At 46.6% G+C, this 20,012-nt stretch overlaps 3 protein-coding genes across 3 annotated transcripts; all 3 read right to left on the reverse strand.

The window, feature by feature from the left end:
• Nucleotides 1–478: 478 nt before the first annotated feature.
• On the reverse strand, nt 479–1,292 carry LOC123075656 (uncharacterized). The gene has a single exon (XM_044498211.1). It carries the CDS (start codon nt 1,234–1,236, stop codon nt 532–534), a length of 705 nt encoding a protein of 234 aa, XP_044354146.1. The 5' UTR covers nt 1,237–1,292; the 3' UTR covers nt 479–531.
• Nucleotides 1,293–11,646: 10,354 nt separating this feature from the next.
• Nucleotides 11,647–12,566, reverse strand: LOC123075657 (uncharacterized). Its single transcript, XM_044498212.1, has one exon. The coding sequence runs from the start codon at nt 12,495–12,497 to the stop codon at nt 11,793–11,795; it is 705 nt and encodes a 234-aa protein (XP_044354147.1). The 5' UTR covers nt 12,498–12,566; the 3' UTR covers nt 11,647–11,792.
• Nucleotides 12,567–17,672: 5,106 nt separating this feature from the next.
• On the reverse strand, nt 17,673–18,540 carry LOC123075658 (uncharacterized). Its single transcript, XM_044498214.1, has one exon. It carries the CDS (start codon nt 18,485–18,487, stop codon nt 17,780–17,782), a length of 708 nt encoding a protein of 235 aa, XP_044354149.1. The 5' UTR covers nt 18,488–18,540; the 3' UTR covers nt 17,673–17,779.
• Between the last annotated feature and the right edge of the window lie 1,472 nt (nt 18,541–20,012).

Here is a 20,012-nt window from a genome sequence, read left to right on the forward strand (position 1 = left end):
TTTGCATATTGTTAATCCCGTAGGAAAAACTGTGGTTCTAGAGTAAATGTTTTTTGTTATCCACCCCCCCCCCCCCCCCCCCCCCGACCCCTTAAATGCTGCTTAGATGCTATTGATGTCGATGATGTTAAAATCTGAGTACATTAATTTGGACTTCGTTGTATGGAATAAGAACTATCTTCAATTGTAGTGCCAGACTGCACAGCCATGTGGACATGTGGTGGTGGTAGAGAATCTGGTTATTAAAATTGATTGATTCTGCTAACTGCAAGTTGAGACCTTGTGACTTTGATCTGGCATGCTTCATGCATAAGGAGCAAGATCCACTAACCAAGCATATCAGCATAAAGTATCACAAACACATCTTCAAGCTTGAAATGGCCAAATGGATCAAAACTTTGGTTTCTCTTTCTATAGTATCATGTACATTTGTACAGTATAGTGTATACATATAGGAAAATTGTATGAAGATCAGCTATTCCTTAAAAGGCGGATGCCAATCGGAGACCGTCAAGAGTGACTTGGTAGTATCTATGAGCTAAGGATGTTGAGTAGGGAAACTCTGCTCTGGACTAATTTTCTGAACAGATGTCCTGCTCCACTCTCGAGATCTCCGATACTGCACTCTAGCCCCAACAATTGATCCTCCTTGCAAACAGCTGCCTTCTTCTTGTGAAATGCCTTGGAAACAAGAGACTGTTTAGGCATTTCGATTTGCTTCGACAAGAGATGGAGTGTGGACTCCAGCAGAGACAAAGCGATCTCTCTAGCCTTGGCCAACAGCATGACCATGCTACAATCTGCAGGAGCCTTCTTCGCGGTCTTCTTGAAAAGATTCTTCGACTTCTTCACCAAGCGGGTGTAGGATTGGATCTTGACCTGAGTAGCTGCGTCATCACCTTTCCTTAGAGCCACTTGCAGCTCTTGGATGATGGCCTTCATCTCGACAAAGATCTCTTGCATGGCGCTGCAGAGATCTAGCAGCTCAAGAGAACCGTCCATTTCTCCATCCAACATGCTCCTCTGCTGGGAGGAGCAAACTTGGTTGCTTGGTAGGCAGATGATTTCTTCAAGACCATCGTAGATGTTTGCAAGAGTCCTGAGACCATCGCACATCATGCTGATGGAATTAGAGGAAGAGATGCTTGCTTCTAGGCTCTGAAGCTCTAGCTCGACTTCGGTCTCACTGACGTGAGGCCTAGAAGGCAAACTTGTCGATCTTTGGTGGAAAGCCATGTCTGAGCTTGAAGATTTGCTCTGTATTGTGGTCGAAGAGAGGAGGAAGAAAGAAGAGCTTCTAGTTTGATGCATCTACCATTCTGCTGACGCCTATTTATACAGAAGATATGTGTACAGCTGTGCTGCAGCATCTGATTAGTAGACATGAAGAATCATGCCATTACATCAGCCTAGAGATCTGGCAAAAGCATAGAGATCCCAACACAAAAGTCGTCTCATGTTCACTCTGTCATGTTCCACTAATTGGCAGCAAGGACTAATTAAGAATGGTATAGTTTGATGATGGATCTTCACATAGTTGCATCCTCAAGCTATCATTTTAGTGGAATCTTGTCAGTTTAAGCCCTGAGAGTTTGTCCCCCGTCTTCAAGGCAAGTTTATGCCGCTCTGCTGTCTTCTTATCGTTTCATACATTTATGAACGAGTATATGGGCCTGTCGAAAGTGTCTTAATTATCAGGGGCAAACTCACACACGAGGGTCAGTTTTTTGTGTTGGATGATCATGTGCGTGATGACTAGCCATCTTCATGCCTTGCCACTGGCATGCTGCAGCCGTGTCTTGGTTGTTAGTGCCAAGCTCATCTGCACGAGGGTGTCTTGGTTGGTGCTTGCTGGTCATTGACCTCATCGCATGTTCCAGGTTGTGCAGGTTGTGCTATCTGGTTCTGCTAACAGCCTTACAAGGTCACTTACACTCTTCACAACATCGCTGGCAGGTTTTAGTTGCGTGCTTACAATTCGTCTAGTATTCATTCATAGATTATGGGTGTTCAAGTGCACAGACCTTTATGGCCCAAAAATGCTTAAATTTTCTGCAAATTGATATTAACCATATATATGTTGTTGCCATTGAGTGACAAGTTTATAGTTGAATGAACATGCATGCTTTTGAGATCTGGACCCATGTTCTTTGGACAAATATGTTGATAAATTTCCGCACAATTTCTTAGCTTCATGTGTTTTTTTAGTCCATACAGCTGTAATGGATTTTAGTGGCGTTCGTATACAATGTAAGAGGGGGAAGATAGAAACAACTTTTTTTTACCAAAGCTTATGTACCATGCTTCGCTGAGGCAAGATATTTCCCTTGTACAGGAGGAATTTTATTGGTGATAATTGTTAACATTAAGAGATGCTATCTCAGAAGTCTATGCTGCTCATACAGATATTTATCTCCCATTATAAAAACTCCCTCCGTCCCATAATATAAGAACGTTTTTGACATTAGTGTAGTGTAAAAAACGTTCTTATATTATGGGACGGAGGGAGTAACAAATAAAATTATTCTGAAAACACCATCATATTAATTATTTTCATTTGCTAATATGGACTGTTATTGCTAATAAGAACATTTATTTATTTTCGCACTTGATCAGCCCATCATGATTAGCAATATAATTTATTGATTTTATCATGAATGCAAGCTTAGTCATTTGAATAACAATGTAGATATATACCGAAAATATTGACCTAACATATTTTGATTAATGTGTATCAGTGTTTTGTGGCTGGCAGTGCTCTCTAGGACGACAAATTTGTTCAGAGCGGCCTGCGAGCAGTGGATCGAGATGGTAAGGCACGAGACGATGAGTTACCTAGGTCCAGGTGGAGGTAAGACCCTATTCTTGCCTTTGGTTGCGCATTGCTAGAGTGCTTGCCTGCGATTGATTTCTTGTGTTACAAGCTCTCGGCCTGGCCGCGGACAAGAAGAAGATGGGGTCGGTGGAAATCGTAACTGTTGGATGATCTAGAATGTCTCCTTTTCTCTCCTCCAAGAGTGTCCCTAGATTGCCTTATATATCTAGCCAAGCTAGGGTTACATGGCTTCGCTCGGTCTATAGACGACTCCCATCCTCCGATCCCGCCAGACATCATCATGTGTGTCAGTGGCTCCCCACCGGGTCTCCTTGATGCCCCAGGACAACCATAGGCTCCTTGGCTTGGACTGCTTTCAGGTGGAGTTTTAATCCAGTTGAAGGCCGAGAATGGCCCAGGTGGGCACATCTGAGTATCATATCCTCGCCAGCAGCCCATGATGATGATGCACATCTTACCTAGTGGGAAGCCGTGTAGGACTTGCCAAACTCCAGCAAAAAAAAAAGACACAAGTGAGAGCCCCCACCTCCCGCCCACCCCCGCACCGCCGTCGTCGGAGGGCCAGCCGATGAAGCCGCGCCGGGCCCTGGGATGGCGGCGGCGGGGCTGATTCTTCTCCAACTCCGCCCCAGTCCTTTCCCTCCCCCCCCCCCCCAGATCTGGTGCTGGTGGCGTCGTCGATCTGCATCGGCGGCGGGTGCTTCCCTGCCCAGCATCCTCAACGTGTTGGTGGTGCTGGTACCCCCTCGGTTGCGGCTCGCCTACGACAGCTCCGGCCCGTCCCGGGCGAGATCTAGGGGCCTGTTTTGGCGGGATTTGGTGCTCTCCGGCCGGCCTCCTGCGGCGGGCGGGTGCGCCCTTCTAGCTGCGGACCCCCCTCCCCGACCCTCCCACCCTTCGAGCTCCGGGGCGCCCTCTTTGGGAGGCAGCCTTGTAGATGGTCGGTAGTGCCCAACGGTGGCTGTTTTTGCAGCGCGCCGGCTGGGAGTCTTGGCTGAGCGCGAGCCCCCTTCACCTTCCTCCCGACAGGGGCGGATTTGCCTGGCTGCCATGGACCTGCGCCCCCTTCCGCATTCATGGCCGGCGCGGCGCGGCTTTGGACTCGGCGTTCCCCCAAAGATGCGCTCTTTCCGTCTCCTTTGGCGCACTGGCTCCTCGGCGTCTCCGCACCACCACCACCCTACTAGTACCTTTGTTGGCTGTCCATCCAGGCGCATCTTCGTCTCCGATGCCCTTCGGGAGCCGCGTCCCCTTCAGGCTCCTTGGGCACGCCAGTGTCCCTACTGTTCCGGTCCCGATGGCCCAGATCTTTACTCCCTTCCAGACCTTGGCTTGTCCGGGGCTTCGGACACCATCGCATCCCTGCCGCCTTATTCCTCACCCATGCAACCTCGTCCTTGTTTAGAGCTCGCTTGTCCGGCGGCTCCCGATGCCTCCATTGGCGTTGGGAGTGGCTCACCTTCCTGCAGTTGTTGCTCCGGCCTATGACTGATTGCCTCATCTTCGATATGTGCTACGATGGCCTTGGATTGCTCGAAATTTGGCTAGGGTGAAATCCCCGGATCTTATCCTGGGTGTCGCCCCCTTCCTGGAGGTGTTGCAATGGCCGTTTTTCCATGCCCCTTTCAAGCATCAAGGGAAACCCAGGTCTGGTTTTCCCGACTGGAGGACGATGGCGTCGCGGTGTCATTCTCCTTAGTGAAGGCATTGTCTTGTTTTGGTCGCGGCGTCCTCCGTGCTGGATTTGGAGATGCTTGATCGTTTGGTTGTTGGTTAGATAGCTTCTCTGGTCGGCGAGTTTAGTTGTGTTTTTTGTTTTGGGTCGAGCCTCTCATGTCTCTTCGCTTAGGGCACCATGTTCACTCCCCTTGCGTTTGTGTCATGTTGTGTACCACCTCATGTACTCATTCTATCTTCTTCTATCAATGAAATGATACAAAAACTTTGCGTATTCCCGAAAAAGATCCGAGCAGCGCCTCCCATCGGGTGAGGGCACTGTGGCTACCAATGTGTAAAGTTCAGTTGCCTGATATCCAATAGATTCCATTGAGTGGAATTTGGCTTCTAGCCCATAGTCGGGCATACCATAAATTCGGTCATAGTCCTAGGAAATGCCTGCCAGATTGGTTTGGATAATCTCAGCTAGTGTCCTGGAGGAACATCCTTGCATCTCTTACCAAAATCAAGCCCCTAACCATGATGCCTGATACCCCTTGAGCGAAGTTCAGCTTGCAACCCTGGGAGGCGCATCATGGCCACTCTTCACTCGAGTATATTCGGCCAGCTTAGGACCACAGAGGTTAGCTATCGATACCCAGGGATTCTTGCGCTTGAAGGCTCGACAAGTCGGCTTCAAGTTGGTGCTTGCCGGTGGCGCAACGTGTGTGTCTTGTTCGCTGCACGTACTTTCCTAGTGGGAGGGCACACGTGCTGGCTTGATGAGGGTATGTGTTCCGCATGCAGGGGAAGGGGAAACGGCAGGGCATGGGCCCCACAGATGTGCGCGTGACATCCCACCACCATATAAGCCGAGGAGCGGGAGAAAGATCATGGCTTGCAACCCTTGAGACATTGTCATCTTGCCCCTCACCCCTATTGTGCTTGAGATGGCCTAGGTAATGCTCCGCACTTCTTCAGGGTGGCCCCCTCTCGCCGGGACTGCGCCATTGCACGCCGATTCCCAAGGTCGACGCATGGATGGCGGATGAGGGTGACTGGAAGTTACCAAGGTCCTTCTCTCACAGAGCGGCGTGCTCAAATACATCGTTGGCGACGGGGAAGGAGCTTGCTCCGAAGCGGTGACGGCATTTAGGTGGCTTCGTCCCTCCATTGTCTGGGAGGAGAGATTAGCGAGTCAAAATCCTAGATTCGACATGTAAGTCCTCTAGCTGTATGATTCTGCTTCATTCTTGCTAGGGAGGAGCGAAGTGGCGCTCTCGAGCAGTTATTTTCTTGTGTTGTAGCGTGCCCCGCTTCAGAGGGCCTGATTGAGGAGGCGCCTTCTTCAGCTTCCAGCACGGGCACTAGCTTTGTGGGGGTAGGGGGGTGTAGAGTGTGCACCTCCCGCCTCGGTTGACGAAGCATTGTCTCGCCATGGGATGGACGCTCTCCCTAAGGGCGATGTGATCCTGAGTGTGGCTTCGGGAGGGGTTGCGCGTCCAGTGTGTCCTGGAGGAAGTCGCCTCCTCTGGGAGAGGGCGCCCTTCTTGAAGCCTGCTAAACCGCCATCATTGTTGCATCTGAGCTGAGTATTTTGTTGTTGTGGTATTTTCCAACCAAGCTAGGGGAAAGTTTGGGCTCAGAGCAGCTTATCCTTGAGGTTTCCATGCGTCGGGAGCCTTTGCTTCCTTGTGGGATACAGCAGATCACCCACATCTTTGTGTCCCAGAAGCTATCCGGGGGTCTGTCATTAGGTGGTCTTAGAGATCGCGGCCTTCGGGAAAAACATGAAGGATAAGAGATATTGGGGGTACCTGAACATATTTGAGACCGAGGCTCCTCTGTTGATCTGGGCGCCGAACCACATGATCAACATGATACCGAAGGCTCGGGAAAGGATGCACGTGAAGTTTTATTTTCTTATTTTGCGTATGTAGCCCCCGAGCCTATGCTGATTTGGACAAAGTCAGGGGAAGGGGGTACCGATGAGAGCAAAGTGAAGGAGAGGTACAAGCTCTTGTTTGAGGAGTCAAGATAAGCAACACTCGTAATGACTTAATGGCCGAGGCCAAGTTCCCGACACGTGCCTGAGCCGAGTTTGCCAATACAATGTGTGTTGGACTCGAGTAGCATTCCCATGCAGTAATTCTCCGGTGACGCTTTTCAGATGGTAATGAATTTTGGGGCAAACAAAAAAACTATTTGTGTAGATCCAGTTTAACTTTTGTTGTCTCAAGGAACACAACATCTTTGGAATCTTGCTCCTTGCGCGTTGTCGATGTTGTCCCACCTATACGTACAAACGGCGCAGGTGCTCAATGTTCCATGCATTCTCTTGGGTCCTCGAGGTGATAAGCCTCCGAGTGAAGCACCTTGTGAACGATGGAAGGGCCTTTCCAAGGAGATGACAATTTGTGCCTTCATTTTCTGGGTTGGATGCGTCAAAAGATCAGGTCCAGGACCATGAAGACACGTCCCTTACCTGACGGATGTGGTAGCATCACAACTCCTCCCGGTAGTTGACCTTGCTGAGCAGGGTCATATCTTAGACTTCCTCCAAGAGGTAAATCCCATCTTGCCTTGCCTTCTCGCCCGTTCTTCTTCATAAGCTCTCACGCTTGAGGACTCGTGGATTAGCTCGCTGGGGAGTCCGCCTCAGCCTCATACACCATGGCGTAGGGGTGTATCCTATGGACTGCTTTGGGAAGGTCCAGAGACCCTATAGTACCAATGGTAGTTCCTCCACCCACGTGCATGTGAATTTCTTGAGTCGACTGAAGATGTGGCGTTTGACCCCCTACATTATTAGCTTGTTGGCTCTCTCGACCTACCGTTGGAACGTGGGTGTGACACGGAGGTGAAGTCAAGAGTGATGTCGAACTCCTCACAATACTCGAGAAAAGGGGCTCCTGTGAACTGGGTACTATTGTCAGTAATGATGTTTTGGTAGGTCCCGAAGCTGTAGACGATCGTCTTGAAGAAATGTTCTTCCTTTTCTGTGGTGACGGTGGCTACGAGCATGGCTTTGACCCACTTTGTGAAGTTGTCGATGGCGACGAAGATGTGGGTGAAGCCCCTAGGTGCCTTTTTGAGGGGCCCCACCATGTCCAACCCCCAGGCAGAGAAAGACTATGTCAGGGCAATCATTTGGAGCTCTTGAACAAGCATGTGTGTCTACTATGTCAGGGCAATCATTTGGAGCTCTTGAACAAGCATGTGTGTCTGCAGGCGTAGAACTAGCATCCTTCATAGGTGTGCAGGATCTTCTTGGCATTCGCTGTTGATGTGGGCCACTAGAAACATTGTCGAAAGGCTTTCCCTGCCAGTGTCTTGGGCATTGCATTGTGCCCACACGAGCCGAGTGGATTTCTTTGAGTATTAGCTCCCCTTCTTCTCGGGGATACACCTTTGTTGAACTTCTGTGTAGCTGGCTATGCTATAAGCCCTCTCTCGCCGGACAATGTGTCAAGCTTCGTCCTTCTTGTCGGGTAGCGTCCCTCCTTGCAGGTAGTCCAAGAATGGCTTTGTCCAGTCATGGTTAATGATGAGGACTTCTACTCCCGATGCCTAAGGCTTAGTAGGGGTGCTAGGGCTCGGTCGAGTTTCCTTGAAGTTTGAGTGGGACTCCCTTCTTAACCATCAGTTGGCGTAGTGTGTCGAGGATCACCCCGGGCAGGATCCCAGCCAGGCCAAGTCGTCCGTTGCTTCGTTATATAGGCATGTGAAAGAGCTCGAGGTCGTTGAACTTTCCCTCGAGATTGCGCACCTCTTTACAACACATCCTTTCATGGATGGGTCATGGTAGTCCCATAACTTAATAACTTCTATGATGATGAGGTTCGAGTCCTCGTGGAAAATAAGCTAACGAATTTTCTTGGTGTCTTGCGGTGCTTGGAAAGAAGAGGCGCTCTAGCCTATCTTGGCTGCAGGCAGCTCCTAGGTGGCTTCTCGGAAGACCTCTTGTTTGATGACATTGAACTCTACTGTTGCGACCAACTCGTCGGCACATTGTATGTTCCCTTGGTCCCCTTGCACCGCGATGGTTCCCTTGGGAGCGGTATCTTAAGCTGGAGTTAGGTAATGGCCTGGTTTCCAAGGATAATCCCCTCGGATGGTGCACCAGTTAGTATAATCCGGGAGCGAGGGATTTCCACCCTGTCAAAGGGTGTCGACATAGAGGATGTTGACACGCTCACTTCGTCCATTAGCGTTTTGGTGCACCATAATCCAATGACGATGGGGTCGAGGACCAGGCTGGGGGACATGTCCGAAGGATCTGCCACTCGAGGTGACCGGGACATCTGACCAATCAAGGAACTATAGGGCGCTTCGGGCTTCTCCGCTTCGATCTCCTGGGCGATGACCTTGGCGCTACGCCTGTCCTCACTCGAGGCGACGCTGATGGATCCTTGCGTACGGCGGCGACGCACCTGCCATTCCTTGTTGTGAGACCTTATTGTGTGTGTCGATGGCTCCCCTCCAAGTCTGCTTGATGGCGCAGGCCAGCCACGGGCTCCTAGGCTTGGATTGCTTTCATGGTGGAATTGTAATCCGGCTAAGGACCGAGAATGGCGCAAGTGGGCACATCCGAGTTTCATATCCTTGTAAATTTCATAAGTACAATCATGAGCCATGGGGCCTCGACCTGGCGTGTGCCATGCATGATCAAGGAGAACCGCAAAATAAGGGTTGTGTGCTAATCAAGAATCTTAAGGTAGGTGTGACACAACCGTTAACCTAGTAATGTTGACTTGTAAAAAAGCCTTGCATGTAGATCTAACACCATTGCTATAATCATTTACCACAAAAATGAAACCTGTAACACAAACCATATCAACAGAACCATATAAATACATGACGAGTCAAAATCACAAAGCTGAGATAGATGTTACCGATATCGCAAAATCTGAGATGGATCAAAACGTTGGTCTTTGTTTCTATAATTTCTGTACATTTGTACTGTATACATATGGCAAAGCTGTATTAAGATCGGCTCATCCTCAAAAAGGCGGATGCGAATCGCAGGCAGTAGGATGATGTGGAGTATCTATGAGCTAAGAATGTTTAAAAGAGAAACTCTGTTCTGGACTAATTTCCTGAACAGATTTCCTGCTCCATTCTGAAGATCACCAATGCTGTACTCTAACTCCTGCAATTGCTCCTTCTCGCAAACAATTGCCTTCTTCTTGTAAAATGCCTTGCAGACAAGAGACTGCTTTGGCATTTCAATTTGCTTCCACAAGAGATGGAGTGTGGACTCCAACAGAAATATGCAGATCTCTCTTGCCTTGGTCAATAGCATGACCATCTTGTCGGATGCAGGCTTCTTGGCAGTCTTCTTGAAATGTTTCCTGGCCTTCTTCGCCAAGCGAGTAAAGGACTGGATCTTGGCTTGAGCAGCTGCATCATCTCCTTTCCTTAGAGCCACCTGCAGCTCTTGGATGATGGCCATCATCTCGGCGAAGGTCTCTTGCATGTAGTTGCAGAGATCTAACTGCTCAACGGAGCACTCCATCTCTCCATCCAACATCTTCCTCTGCCGGGAGGAGCAAACTTGGTGGCTTGGTAGGCAAACGATCTCCTCAAGACCATCATAAATGTTTTCAAGAGTCCATAGACCATCGCACATCGTGCTGATGGAGTTGGAGGAAGAGATGCTTGCTTCTAGGTTGTGGAGCTCTTGCTCGACTTCTGTCTCACTGACGCGAGGCCTAGATGGTAAACTTATCGATCTTTGGTGGAAAGCCATATCTGAGCTTGAAGCTTTTCTCTGTATATATTGTGGTCGATGATAGCTGAAGAATAGAACACTTCTTGGTTTGATGTGTCTACTGCTCTGCTAAGGCCTATTTATACAGAAAACTTAAGTAGTTGCATTTGATTGGTAGACATGATGAATCATGCCATCACATCTCCCAGATGCTGTCTACTTACTATGCCTTGAGAGCTCTGGCGGAAGCATAGAGATCACAACCCTAAAGTCGTCTCATGTTCAGCACATAATTTTGTGTGTCTACTGTCCTTAAGATGAGCCATCACATTATCATGTTCCAACAATTGGCAGCAAGAACTAGCATTAGCATAACTGCACGCTCAAGCCATTATTTAATGGGTTGCTAACCTAGCATTTGGCTGTGTCATACCTGTATTTAATAAGGTGTTTTCCTTGGTGGGCACTCTTGGAAATCACAGGTTAAAGCCTCGACAGTCGGAGCTGGCATGTTTAGGCCATGGAAACAAGACCCACTGCACAAGCTCCACGTTAGCGGTTCAGAGTACTAACCCCATTTTTTAGTTTGAGGCTTTCAGCCAACCACTGTGTGAGTAGCATGACCACTGTGTGATCGCTAACCTAGCATTTAGCTGTAACATGCCTTTTAATAAGGTATTTTCCTTGGTGGGCACTGCTGGGTATCACAAGTTAGAGCCTCGACGGTCGGTGCTGGCATGTTTAGGCCACGGAAACAAGATCCACTGCACAAGATTCATGTTAGTGGTTCAGCGTGTTATCCCCATTCTTCAGTTTGAGGCTTTCAGCCACCCACCGTGTGAGTAGCATGACCATTTGATATCTAACCACTACACAGACAAGCTTTAATTTGATGTGTGTCTCTAGTTTTTTTCAATGTTTTTGTACAATCCTGTTACCTTTTAGTCGTACTAACTGATTCTCGGACATCGGCATCTTTACTTAGGTGAAGTTTGAAATAACAAATAAGCATATAAAGAATCGGTTGTTCTTTGTGTATTTTTTCTCGAAAAGGGTTCTCTGTGTGTTGAGAATCATTATATGGAAAGGAACAAAACTTTGCACACTGGCAAGTTTGGATTACGTCTTGCTCAGATTATTGTTGATCCGGTAGAACATGCAAAAAGCTTGGTTCTAGGGTAATTTTCATTTTGTTCAATGCTTAAATGATATAGATGTCAATGATGTTTAGAATTTGAGCGCACTAATTATGCCAGACTGCACAGCCATGTGGTGGTGGTGGACAATAATTAAAATTGATTGATTCTGCCAAGTACAAGTTGAGGCCATTTGACTTTGAGCTGGCATGTTTCATGCATAAGGAACAAGATTCACTAACCATGGGCTTCAAAATAGACTATACTGGGATCACAAACACGTCTTCAAGGAAGAAATGGTCAAATGGATCAAAACTTTTCTTTCTCTTTCTGTAGTATCATGTACATTTGTACAGTATAGTGTATACATATGGCAAAATTGTATGAAGATCAGCTATTCCTTAAAAAGGCGGATGCCAATCAGAGGGCGCCAAGAGTGACTTGGGAGTATCTATGAGCTAAGGATGTTGAGTAGGGAAACTCGGCTCTGGACTAATTTTCTGAACAGATGTCCTGCCCCACTCTCGAGATCTCCGATACTGCACTCTAGCCCCAACAATTGCTCCTCCTTGCAAACAACTGCCTTCTTCTTGTGAAATGCCTTGGAAACAAGAGACTGTTTAGGCATTTCGATTTGCTTCGAAAAGAGATGGAGTGTGGACTCCAGCAGAGACATAGAGATCTCTCTAGCCTTGGCCAACAACATGACCATGCTACAATCTGCAGGAGCCTTCTTCGCGGTCTTCTTGAAAAGATTCTTGGACTTCTTCACCAAGCGGGTGTAGGATTGGATCTTGGCCTGAGTAGCTGCGTCATCATCTTTCCTTAGAGCCACTTGCAGCTCTTGGATGATAGCCTTCATCTCGACGAAGATCTCTTGCATGGCGCTGCAGAGATCTAGCAGCTCAAGAGAACCTTCCATTTCTCCATCCAACATGCTCCTCTGCTGGGAGGAGCAAACTTGGTTGTTTGGTAGGCAGATGATTTCTTCAAGACCATCGTAGATGTTTGCAAGAGTCCTGAGACCATCGCACATCGTGCTGATGGAATTAGGGGAAGAGATGCTTGCTTCTATGCTCTGAAGCTCTAGCTCGACTTCGGTCTCACTGACGTGAGGCCTAGAAGGCAAACTTGTCGACCTTTGGTGGAAAGCCATTTCCGAGCTTGAAAATTTGCTCTGTATTGTGGTCGAAGAGAGGAGGAAGAAAGAAGAGCTTCTAGTTTGATGCATCTACCATTCAGCTGACGCCTATTTATACAGAAGATATGTGTACAGCTGTGTTGCAGCATCTGATTAGTAGACATGAAGAATCATGCTATTACACCAGCCTAGAGATCTGGCAGAAGCATAGAGATCCCAACACAAAAGTCGTCTCATGTTCACTCTGTCATGTTCCACTAATTGGCAGCAAGGACTAATTAACAATGGTATAGTTTCATAAGGGATCTTCACATAGTTGCATGCTCAAGCTATCATTTAGTGGAACCTTACCAGTTCAAGCCCTGAGAGTTTGTCCCCCATCTTCAAGGCAAGTTAATGCCGCTTTGCTGTCTTCTTATCGTTTCATACATTTATGAACGAGTATATGGGCCTGTTGAAAGTGTCTTAATTATCAGGGGCAAACTCACACGCGAGGACCAGTTTTTTTGTGCTGGATGATCTAGACAGCTTGATCATGTGTGTGATGACTAGCCTCCTTCATGCTTTGCCGCTGGCATGCTGCAGCCGTGTCTTAGTTGTTAGTGGCAAACTCATCTGCACGAGGGTGTCGATGTGTGGTTTCGTCTTGCTGGTGCAAGGAGTCATTGACTTCATCCGCATGTTCCTGCGTTGTGCTACCTGGTTCTGCTACCAGCCGTTATCAGGGGCCAACCTTAAACTCTTGACTCTTCATAACATCGGTGGCATGTTTCAGTTGCATGCTTGCAATTCATCTAGTGATGCTAACAAATGTAGAGGTGTTCAAGTGCACAAACCTCTTTGTGGCTCAAAAATCCTTATATTTTCTGTGAATTGATATTAAGTGTGCGTATATATATCGTCGCCACTGAGTGACAAGATTATAGTTGAAGAGGCACGGTTCTAAGGTTTTTTGACAAATATGTTGGTAAATTTCCTCACAAATTCTTATCTACATGAGTTTTCTTAGTGTATATGGTTGTAATGAATTTTAGTGGCGTTCTTATACAAAGTAAGAGGGGCGAAGAAACAAACAAAAGTATAGTACCATGCCTTGATGAGGCAAAAATATTTCCATTTTACAGTAGAGATTTTATTGTTGTTAGGTCGTCCTCCCGGGCGACCCGGGCGACACGGGAGGTGACTAGCGTTACCCCCGCGCTGCCACTTCTAGCCCCCTCATCTTCCTTGCCGCCACCAGAGGAGTCTGCCGGGCAAGCCCGTGCGGCCGCCGGTGAAGGTGGCGGCGGGGATTTCGTCTCTCCGGTCTCGGCAAAGGGAATAGGGCTCCAGGGCAGCGGCCCTGCTTGGAGAGCCGACGTCATCTTTGTGGTTGGCGGTGCTCATGGGAGAGGGTCGGTGTCCTCGGCGGCGACGGCAGGCATGGTACATGGCCGACGGTCTGCTCCGACGGTTCTCCTAGCGTCGGATCTGAAGTTTCCCGTCTTGTCCACTTCGAGCCGGATCTCGCGCCGGTGATCATGTCTCACCGGCCTAATGGTGGCTGGGCACGGTGGTGTGAGTTGGGTTCGGGAGAAATCCTTTGGTGGCTTGGCCATCCATGTCGGTGACACCGCCTGCGGGTGCTGCTCCCCTCCTTGGAGGCACCGACGAGATCCCTTCTCCCCACCCCCTCTTCTCCGACCGAAGGTTAATTCCTGTTTCCCTTGCATGCGGATGCGGCGGCGACAGCGCTCGGTGTCATTACCTCCATTGGGGCGCCGTTTGGCTAGGAGAGGATGGTGTGTGGTGCCATGTGGTTGATTCCGACTCCTGACCCCCACCCCCCCGACACACGCACACACCCGAACGAAAATCCAAAACCTGCTTGCTTGGGCGGCGGCAATGCCTTGCTCGTCGTACCCTTCATGAAGGCGTCATCTGGGGAGGCTTGGGTTTTTGGGAGAAGGCTGTTCCGGCGATCGGATCCAGGTGGCAAGGGCTGGTGGCGGTGGTGCGGAGGTTCGCAGGTGGAGCGACATGTCATCTACAGCATGAAGACGGCGAGTATTGGCAGCATGAGGCAGCTGGATCTCGACGACAGAAGTGTCTGGATGGACGAGCGTAGGGTGGTGGCGTTGTTTGGCGCCGTGGCGGCAGGACTGGCAAGGACGATGCATCAATACCTTCTCTTAAGATAGACCGGTGGAAGATGGTGGTGACGACCCATGAGAGTGCGTCAGACCGGTTTGGGCCCCATACCTAGTATGTGGTTTCGTTCAGGCCTTCGGTTTTAGATGTTAGGCTTTGGTGAGAGGTCTGGGTATTCGGCTCAGGCTTACTGCATCCCTTCATCAATTGGATAGGAGTTGCGACACATGTCGCCAGGATGGCGGATTCAGGCATATTGATGTATTAGCTCGTAAGGTCCTCGTGAATAATTAATAAAATGACTGCATGCATCTCCCAGATGCAGAGGCCGGGGGTCATCCTCCTTTTAAAAAAAAAAAGTATTAACATTAGGATATGGTATCTCATGAATCCATGGTGCTCAATCCAATAATCATCTCTCATGAAATACCAAATAACATCATGCAGAAGAAACCAGCATACAATTTTTTTCATATGTGAATATGGATTATTTTATTATTAAGAACATTTTTTATTTCATTTTTTCAGTTAATCTATCCATCACAATTAGCTATATGATTTTATCAGCAATGAAAACTTATCATATGAATAAGAATAACAAGGTAGATACATACCAAAATAATAACTGAGCTTATGGTGGACAACATTTGCAACTATGAAGGGAATCTGGCTAGGTGTGACGCAACCATCAACCATGTGGCTTCGACCTGGCGTGTCCTATGCATGATTAGTGAGATCTACAAAATAAAGATTATGTGCTAATCAAGAATCTTGTGCAGCTAAAAAAAATTGAATCTTAAGGTAATGTTAACTTGTAAAAAAACTTGCATGTAGGTCTAAAATCATCTTGCTGTTAACATTTACCACAAAAATCAAACCAGTAACACCAACCTAGCAAATACATGATGAATTCGTATCATACACATTTTCTCTTGTCATGCATATACTCATCAAAAAGCCCCAAGAGATTTTATCAATATCCCAAAATCTGAGATGGATCAAAACTTTGGTCTTTGTTTCTATAATTTCTGTACATTAATTTGTACTCTATATACATATGGCAAAACTGTATCAAGATCAGCTCATCCTCAAAAAGGCGGATGCCAATCACAGGGAGTAGAGTGATGTGGAGTATCTATGAGCTAAGAATGTTTGAAAGACAAACTCTGTTCTGGACTAATTTCCTGAACAGATCTCCTGCTCCATTCTGAAGATCTTCGATACTGCACTCTAACTCCTGCAATTGCTCCTCCTTGCAGACAATTGCCTTCTTCTTGTAAAATTCCTTGCAGACAAGAGACTTCTTTGGCATTTCCATTTGCTTCAACAAGAGATGGAGTGTGGACTCCAACAGAGAGATGCAGATCTCTCTTGCCTTGGTCAAGAGCATGACCATCTTGTCAAATGCAGGCTTCTTGGCAGACTTCTTGAAATGTTTCCTGGCCTTTTTCCCCAAGCGAATAAAAGACTGGATCTTTGCTTGAGCAGCTACATCATCTCCTTTTCTTAGAGCCAGTTGGAGCTCTTGGATGATGACCATCATCTCAGCGAAGGTCTCTTGCATGGTGCTACAGAGATCTAACAGCTCAATGGAGCATTCCATCTCTCCATCCAACATGTTCCTCTGCTGGGAGGAGCAAGCTTGGTTGCTTGGTAGGCAAATAATCTCTTCAAGACCATCGTAGATGCTTGCAAGACTCCTGAGACCATCGCACATCGTGCTGATGGAATTGGAGGAAGAGATGCTTGCTTCTAGGCAGTGGAGCTCTTGCTCGACTTCGGTCTCACTGACGTGAGGCCTAGAAGGCAAACTTATCGATCTTTGGTGGAAAGCCATATCTGAGCTTGAAGCTTATCGCTGTCTTGTGGTGGATGAGAGGAGGAGAAGCATAAAATAAGAGCTTCTTGTTTGATGTATCTACCGTTCCGCTGCCGCCTATTTATACAGAAGATGTGTACAGCTGTGCCGTAGAATCTGATTTGTAGACATGAAGAATCATGCCATTGCATCTCCCACATGCTGTCTGCTATGCCTTGAGATTGCAACACTAAAGTCTTCTCATGTTTAGTACATTGTTTTCTGTGTCTAATGTCCATGAGATGAGTCACCACATTATCATGTTCCAGCCATTGGCAGCAAGAACCAATGAAAAAAGATGCGGTTTAGTCTGACGGTGGGTTTTGGCATAATTGCACGCCCATGGAATTATTTAATGGATCGCTAACCTAGCATTTAGCTGTAACATGCCTTTTAATAAGGTATTTTCCTTGGTGGGCACTGCTGGGTATCACAAGTTAGAGCCTCGACGGTCGGTGCTGGCATGTTTAGGCCACGGAACCAAGATCCACTGCACAAGATTCATGTTAGTGGTTCAGCGTGTTATCCCCATTTTTCAGTTTGAGGCTTTCAGCCACCCACCGTGTGAGTAGCATGACCATCTGATATCTAACCACTACACAGACAAGCTTTAATTTGATGTGTGACTCTAGTTTTTTCAATGTTTTTGTACAATCCTGTTACCTTTTAGTCGTACTAACTGATTCTCGGACATTGGCATCTTTACTTAGGTGAAGTTTGAAATAACAAATAAGCATATAAAGAATCGGTTGTTCTTTGTGTATTTTTTTTCTCGAAAAGGGTTCTCTGTGTGTTGAGAATCATTATATGGAAAGGAACAAAATATTTGCGCACTGGCAAGTTTGGATTACGTCTTGCTCAGATTATTGTTGATCCGGTAAACAAGCAAAAAGCTTGGTTCTAGGGTAATTTTCATTTTGTTCAATGCTTAAATGATATAGATGTCAATGATGTTTAAAATTTGAGCACACTAATTATGCCAGACTGCACAGTCATGTGGTGGTGGTGGACAATAAAATTGATTGATTCTGCCAAGTACAAGTTGAGGCCATTTGACTTTCAGCTGGCATGTTTCATGCATAAGGAACAAGATTCACTAACCATGGGCTTCAAAATAGACTATACTGGGATCACAAACACGTCTTCAAGGAAGAAATGGTCAAATGGATCAAAACTTTTCTTTCTCTTTCTGTAGTATCATGTACATTTGTACAGTATAGTGTATACATATGGCAAAATTGTATGAAGATCAGCTATTCCTTAAAAGGCGGATGCCGATCGGAGGGCGCCAAAAATGACTTGGGAATATCTATGAGCTAAGGATGTTGAGTAGAGAAACTCTGCTCTGGACTAATTTCCTGAACAGATGTCCTGCTCCACTCTCAAGATCTCCGATACTGCACTCTAACTCCGACAAGTGTTCCTCCTTACAAACAACCGCCTTCTTCTTGTGAAATTCCTTGGAAACAAGAGACTGTTTAGGCATTTCGATTTGCTTCGACAATAGATGGAGTGTGCACTCCAGGAGAGAGGCAGAGACCTCCCTGGCCGCCTTAGCCAATAGCATGACTATCTTGCAGTGTGCAGGACTCTTCTTCGTGTTCTTCTTGAGAAGATTCTTGGCCTTCTTCACCAAGCGGGTGTAAGATTGGATCTTGGCTTGAGTAGCTGCATCATCACCTTTCCTTAGAGCCACTTGCAACTCTTGGATGATGGCCTTCATCTCGACGAAGATCTCTTGCATGGTGCTGCAAAGATCTAGCAGCTCAAGAGAACCTTCCATTTCTCCATCCAACATGCTCCTCTGCTGGGAGGAGCAAACTTGGTTGCTTGGTAGGCAGATGATCTCTTCAAGACCATCGTAGATGTTTGGAAGAGTCCTGAGACCATCGCACATCGTGCTGATGGAATTAGAGGAAGAGATGCTTGCTTCTAGGCTCTGAAGCTCTAGCTCGACTTCGGTCTCACTGACGTGAGGCCTAGAAGGCAAACTGGTCGATCTTTGGTGGAAAGCCATTTCTGAGCTTGACAATTTTCTCTGCGATTTTGTTGTTGAGAGGAGAAAGAAAGAAGAGCTTCTGGTTTGATGTATCTACCATTCTGCTAACGCCTATTTATACAGAAGGTGTGTGTACAACTGTGCTGCAGCATCTGATTAGCAGACATGAAGAATCATGCCATTGCATTAGCCATGAGATCTGGCAGAAGCATAGAGATCCCAACACTAAAGTCGTCTCATGTTCACGCCGTCATGTTCCACTAATTGGCAGCAAGGACTAATTAAGAATGGTATAGTTTGATGATGGATCTTCACATAGTTGCATGGTCAAGCCATCATTTTTAGTGGAATCTTGTCAGTTCAAGCCCTGAGAGTTTGTCCCCCATCTTGAAGGCAAGTTTATGCTGCTCTGCTGTCTTCTTATCGTTTCATACATTTATGAGCAAGTATATGGGCCTGTCGAAAGTGTCTTAATTATCAGGGGCAAACTCACACACGAGGACCAGTTTTTTGTGCTGGATGATCTAGACAGCTTGATCATGTGTGTGATGACTAGCTCTCTTCATGCTTTGCCGCTGGCATGCTGCAGCCGTGTCTTAGTTGTTAGTGGCAAACTCATCTGCACGAGGGTATCGACGTGTGGTTTCGTCTTGCTGGTGCAAGGAGTCATTGACTTCATACGCATGTTCCAGCGTTGTGCTATCTGGTTCTGCTACCAGCCGTTATCAGGGGCCAACCTTACACTCTTGACTCTTCATAACATCGCTGGCATGTTTCAGTTGCATGCTTGTAATTCTTCTAGTAATGCTAACAAATGTAGAGGTGTTCAAGTGCACAAACCTCTTTCTGGCCCAAAAATGCTTACGTTTTCTGTGAATAGATAAATCGTCGCCATTGAGTGAAAAGATTATAGTTGAAGAGGCAAATATGTTGGTAAACTTTCTCACAAATTCTTAGCTACAATGTAACAGGGGGAAGAAAGAAACAGAAGTATATTACCAAAGTCTATGTACCATGCCTTGATGAGGCAAAATATTTCCCTTTTACGGGAGAGATTTTATTGCTATTAATGTGTTAACATTAAGATATGCTATGTCAGAAATCTATCATGCTCAATCCAATATTTATCTCCCATTAAATACCAAATAAAATTATGCTGAAGATACCAGCATTTTTTTTTCATTTTTGGATATGGATTATTTTATTATTAGAACATTTTTACTTCATTTTTCCACTTGATCTATCCATCGTAATTAGCTATATCATTTTATCAGCAATGCAAACTTATCATATGAATAAGAATAACAAGGTAGATACATACCAAAATAATAACTGAGCATATGATGGCTAGGTCTGACGCATTTGATATCTAACCACTACACAGACAAGCTTTAATTTGATGTGTGTCTCTAGTTTTTCCAATGTTTTTGTACAATCCTGTTACCTTTTCGTCGTACTAACTGATTCTCGGGCATCGGCATCTTTACTTAGGTGATGTTTGAAATAACAAATAAGCATACAAAGAATCGGTTGTTCTTTGTGT

The sequence above is a fragment of the Triticum aestivum genome, chromosome 3D (assembly GCF_018294505.1).
Source record: "Triticum aestivum cultivar Chinese Spring chromosome 3D, IWGSC CS RefSeq v2.1, whole genome shotgun sequence".
Lineage (NCBI taxonomy): Eukaryota > Viridiplantae > Streptophyta > Magnoliopsida > Poales > Poaceae > Triticum > Triticum aestivum.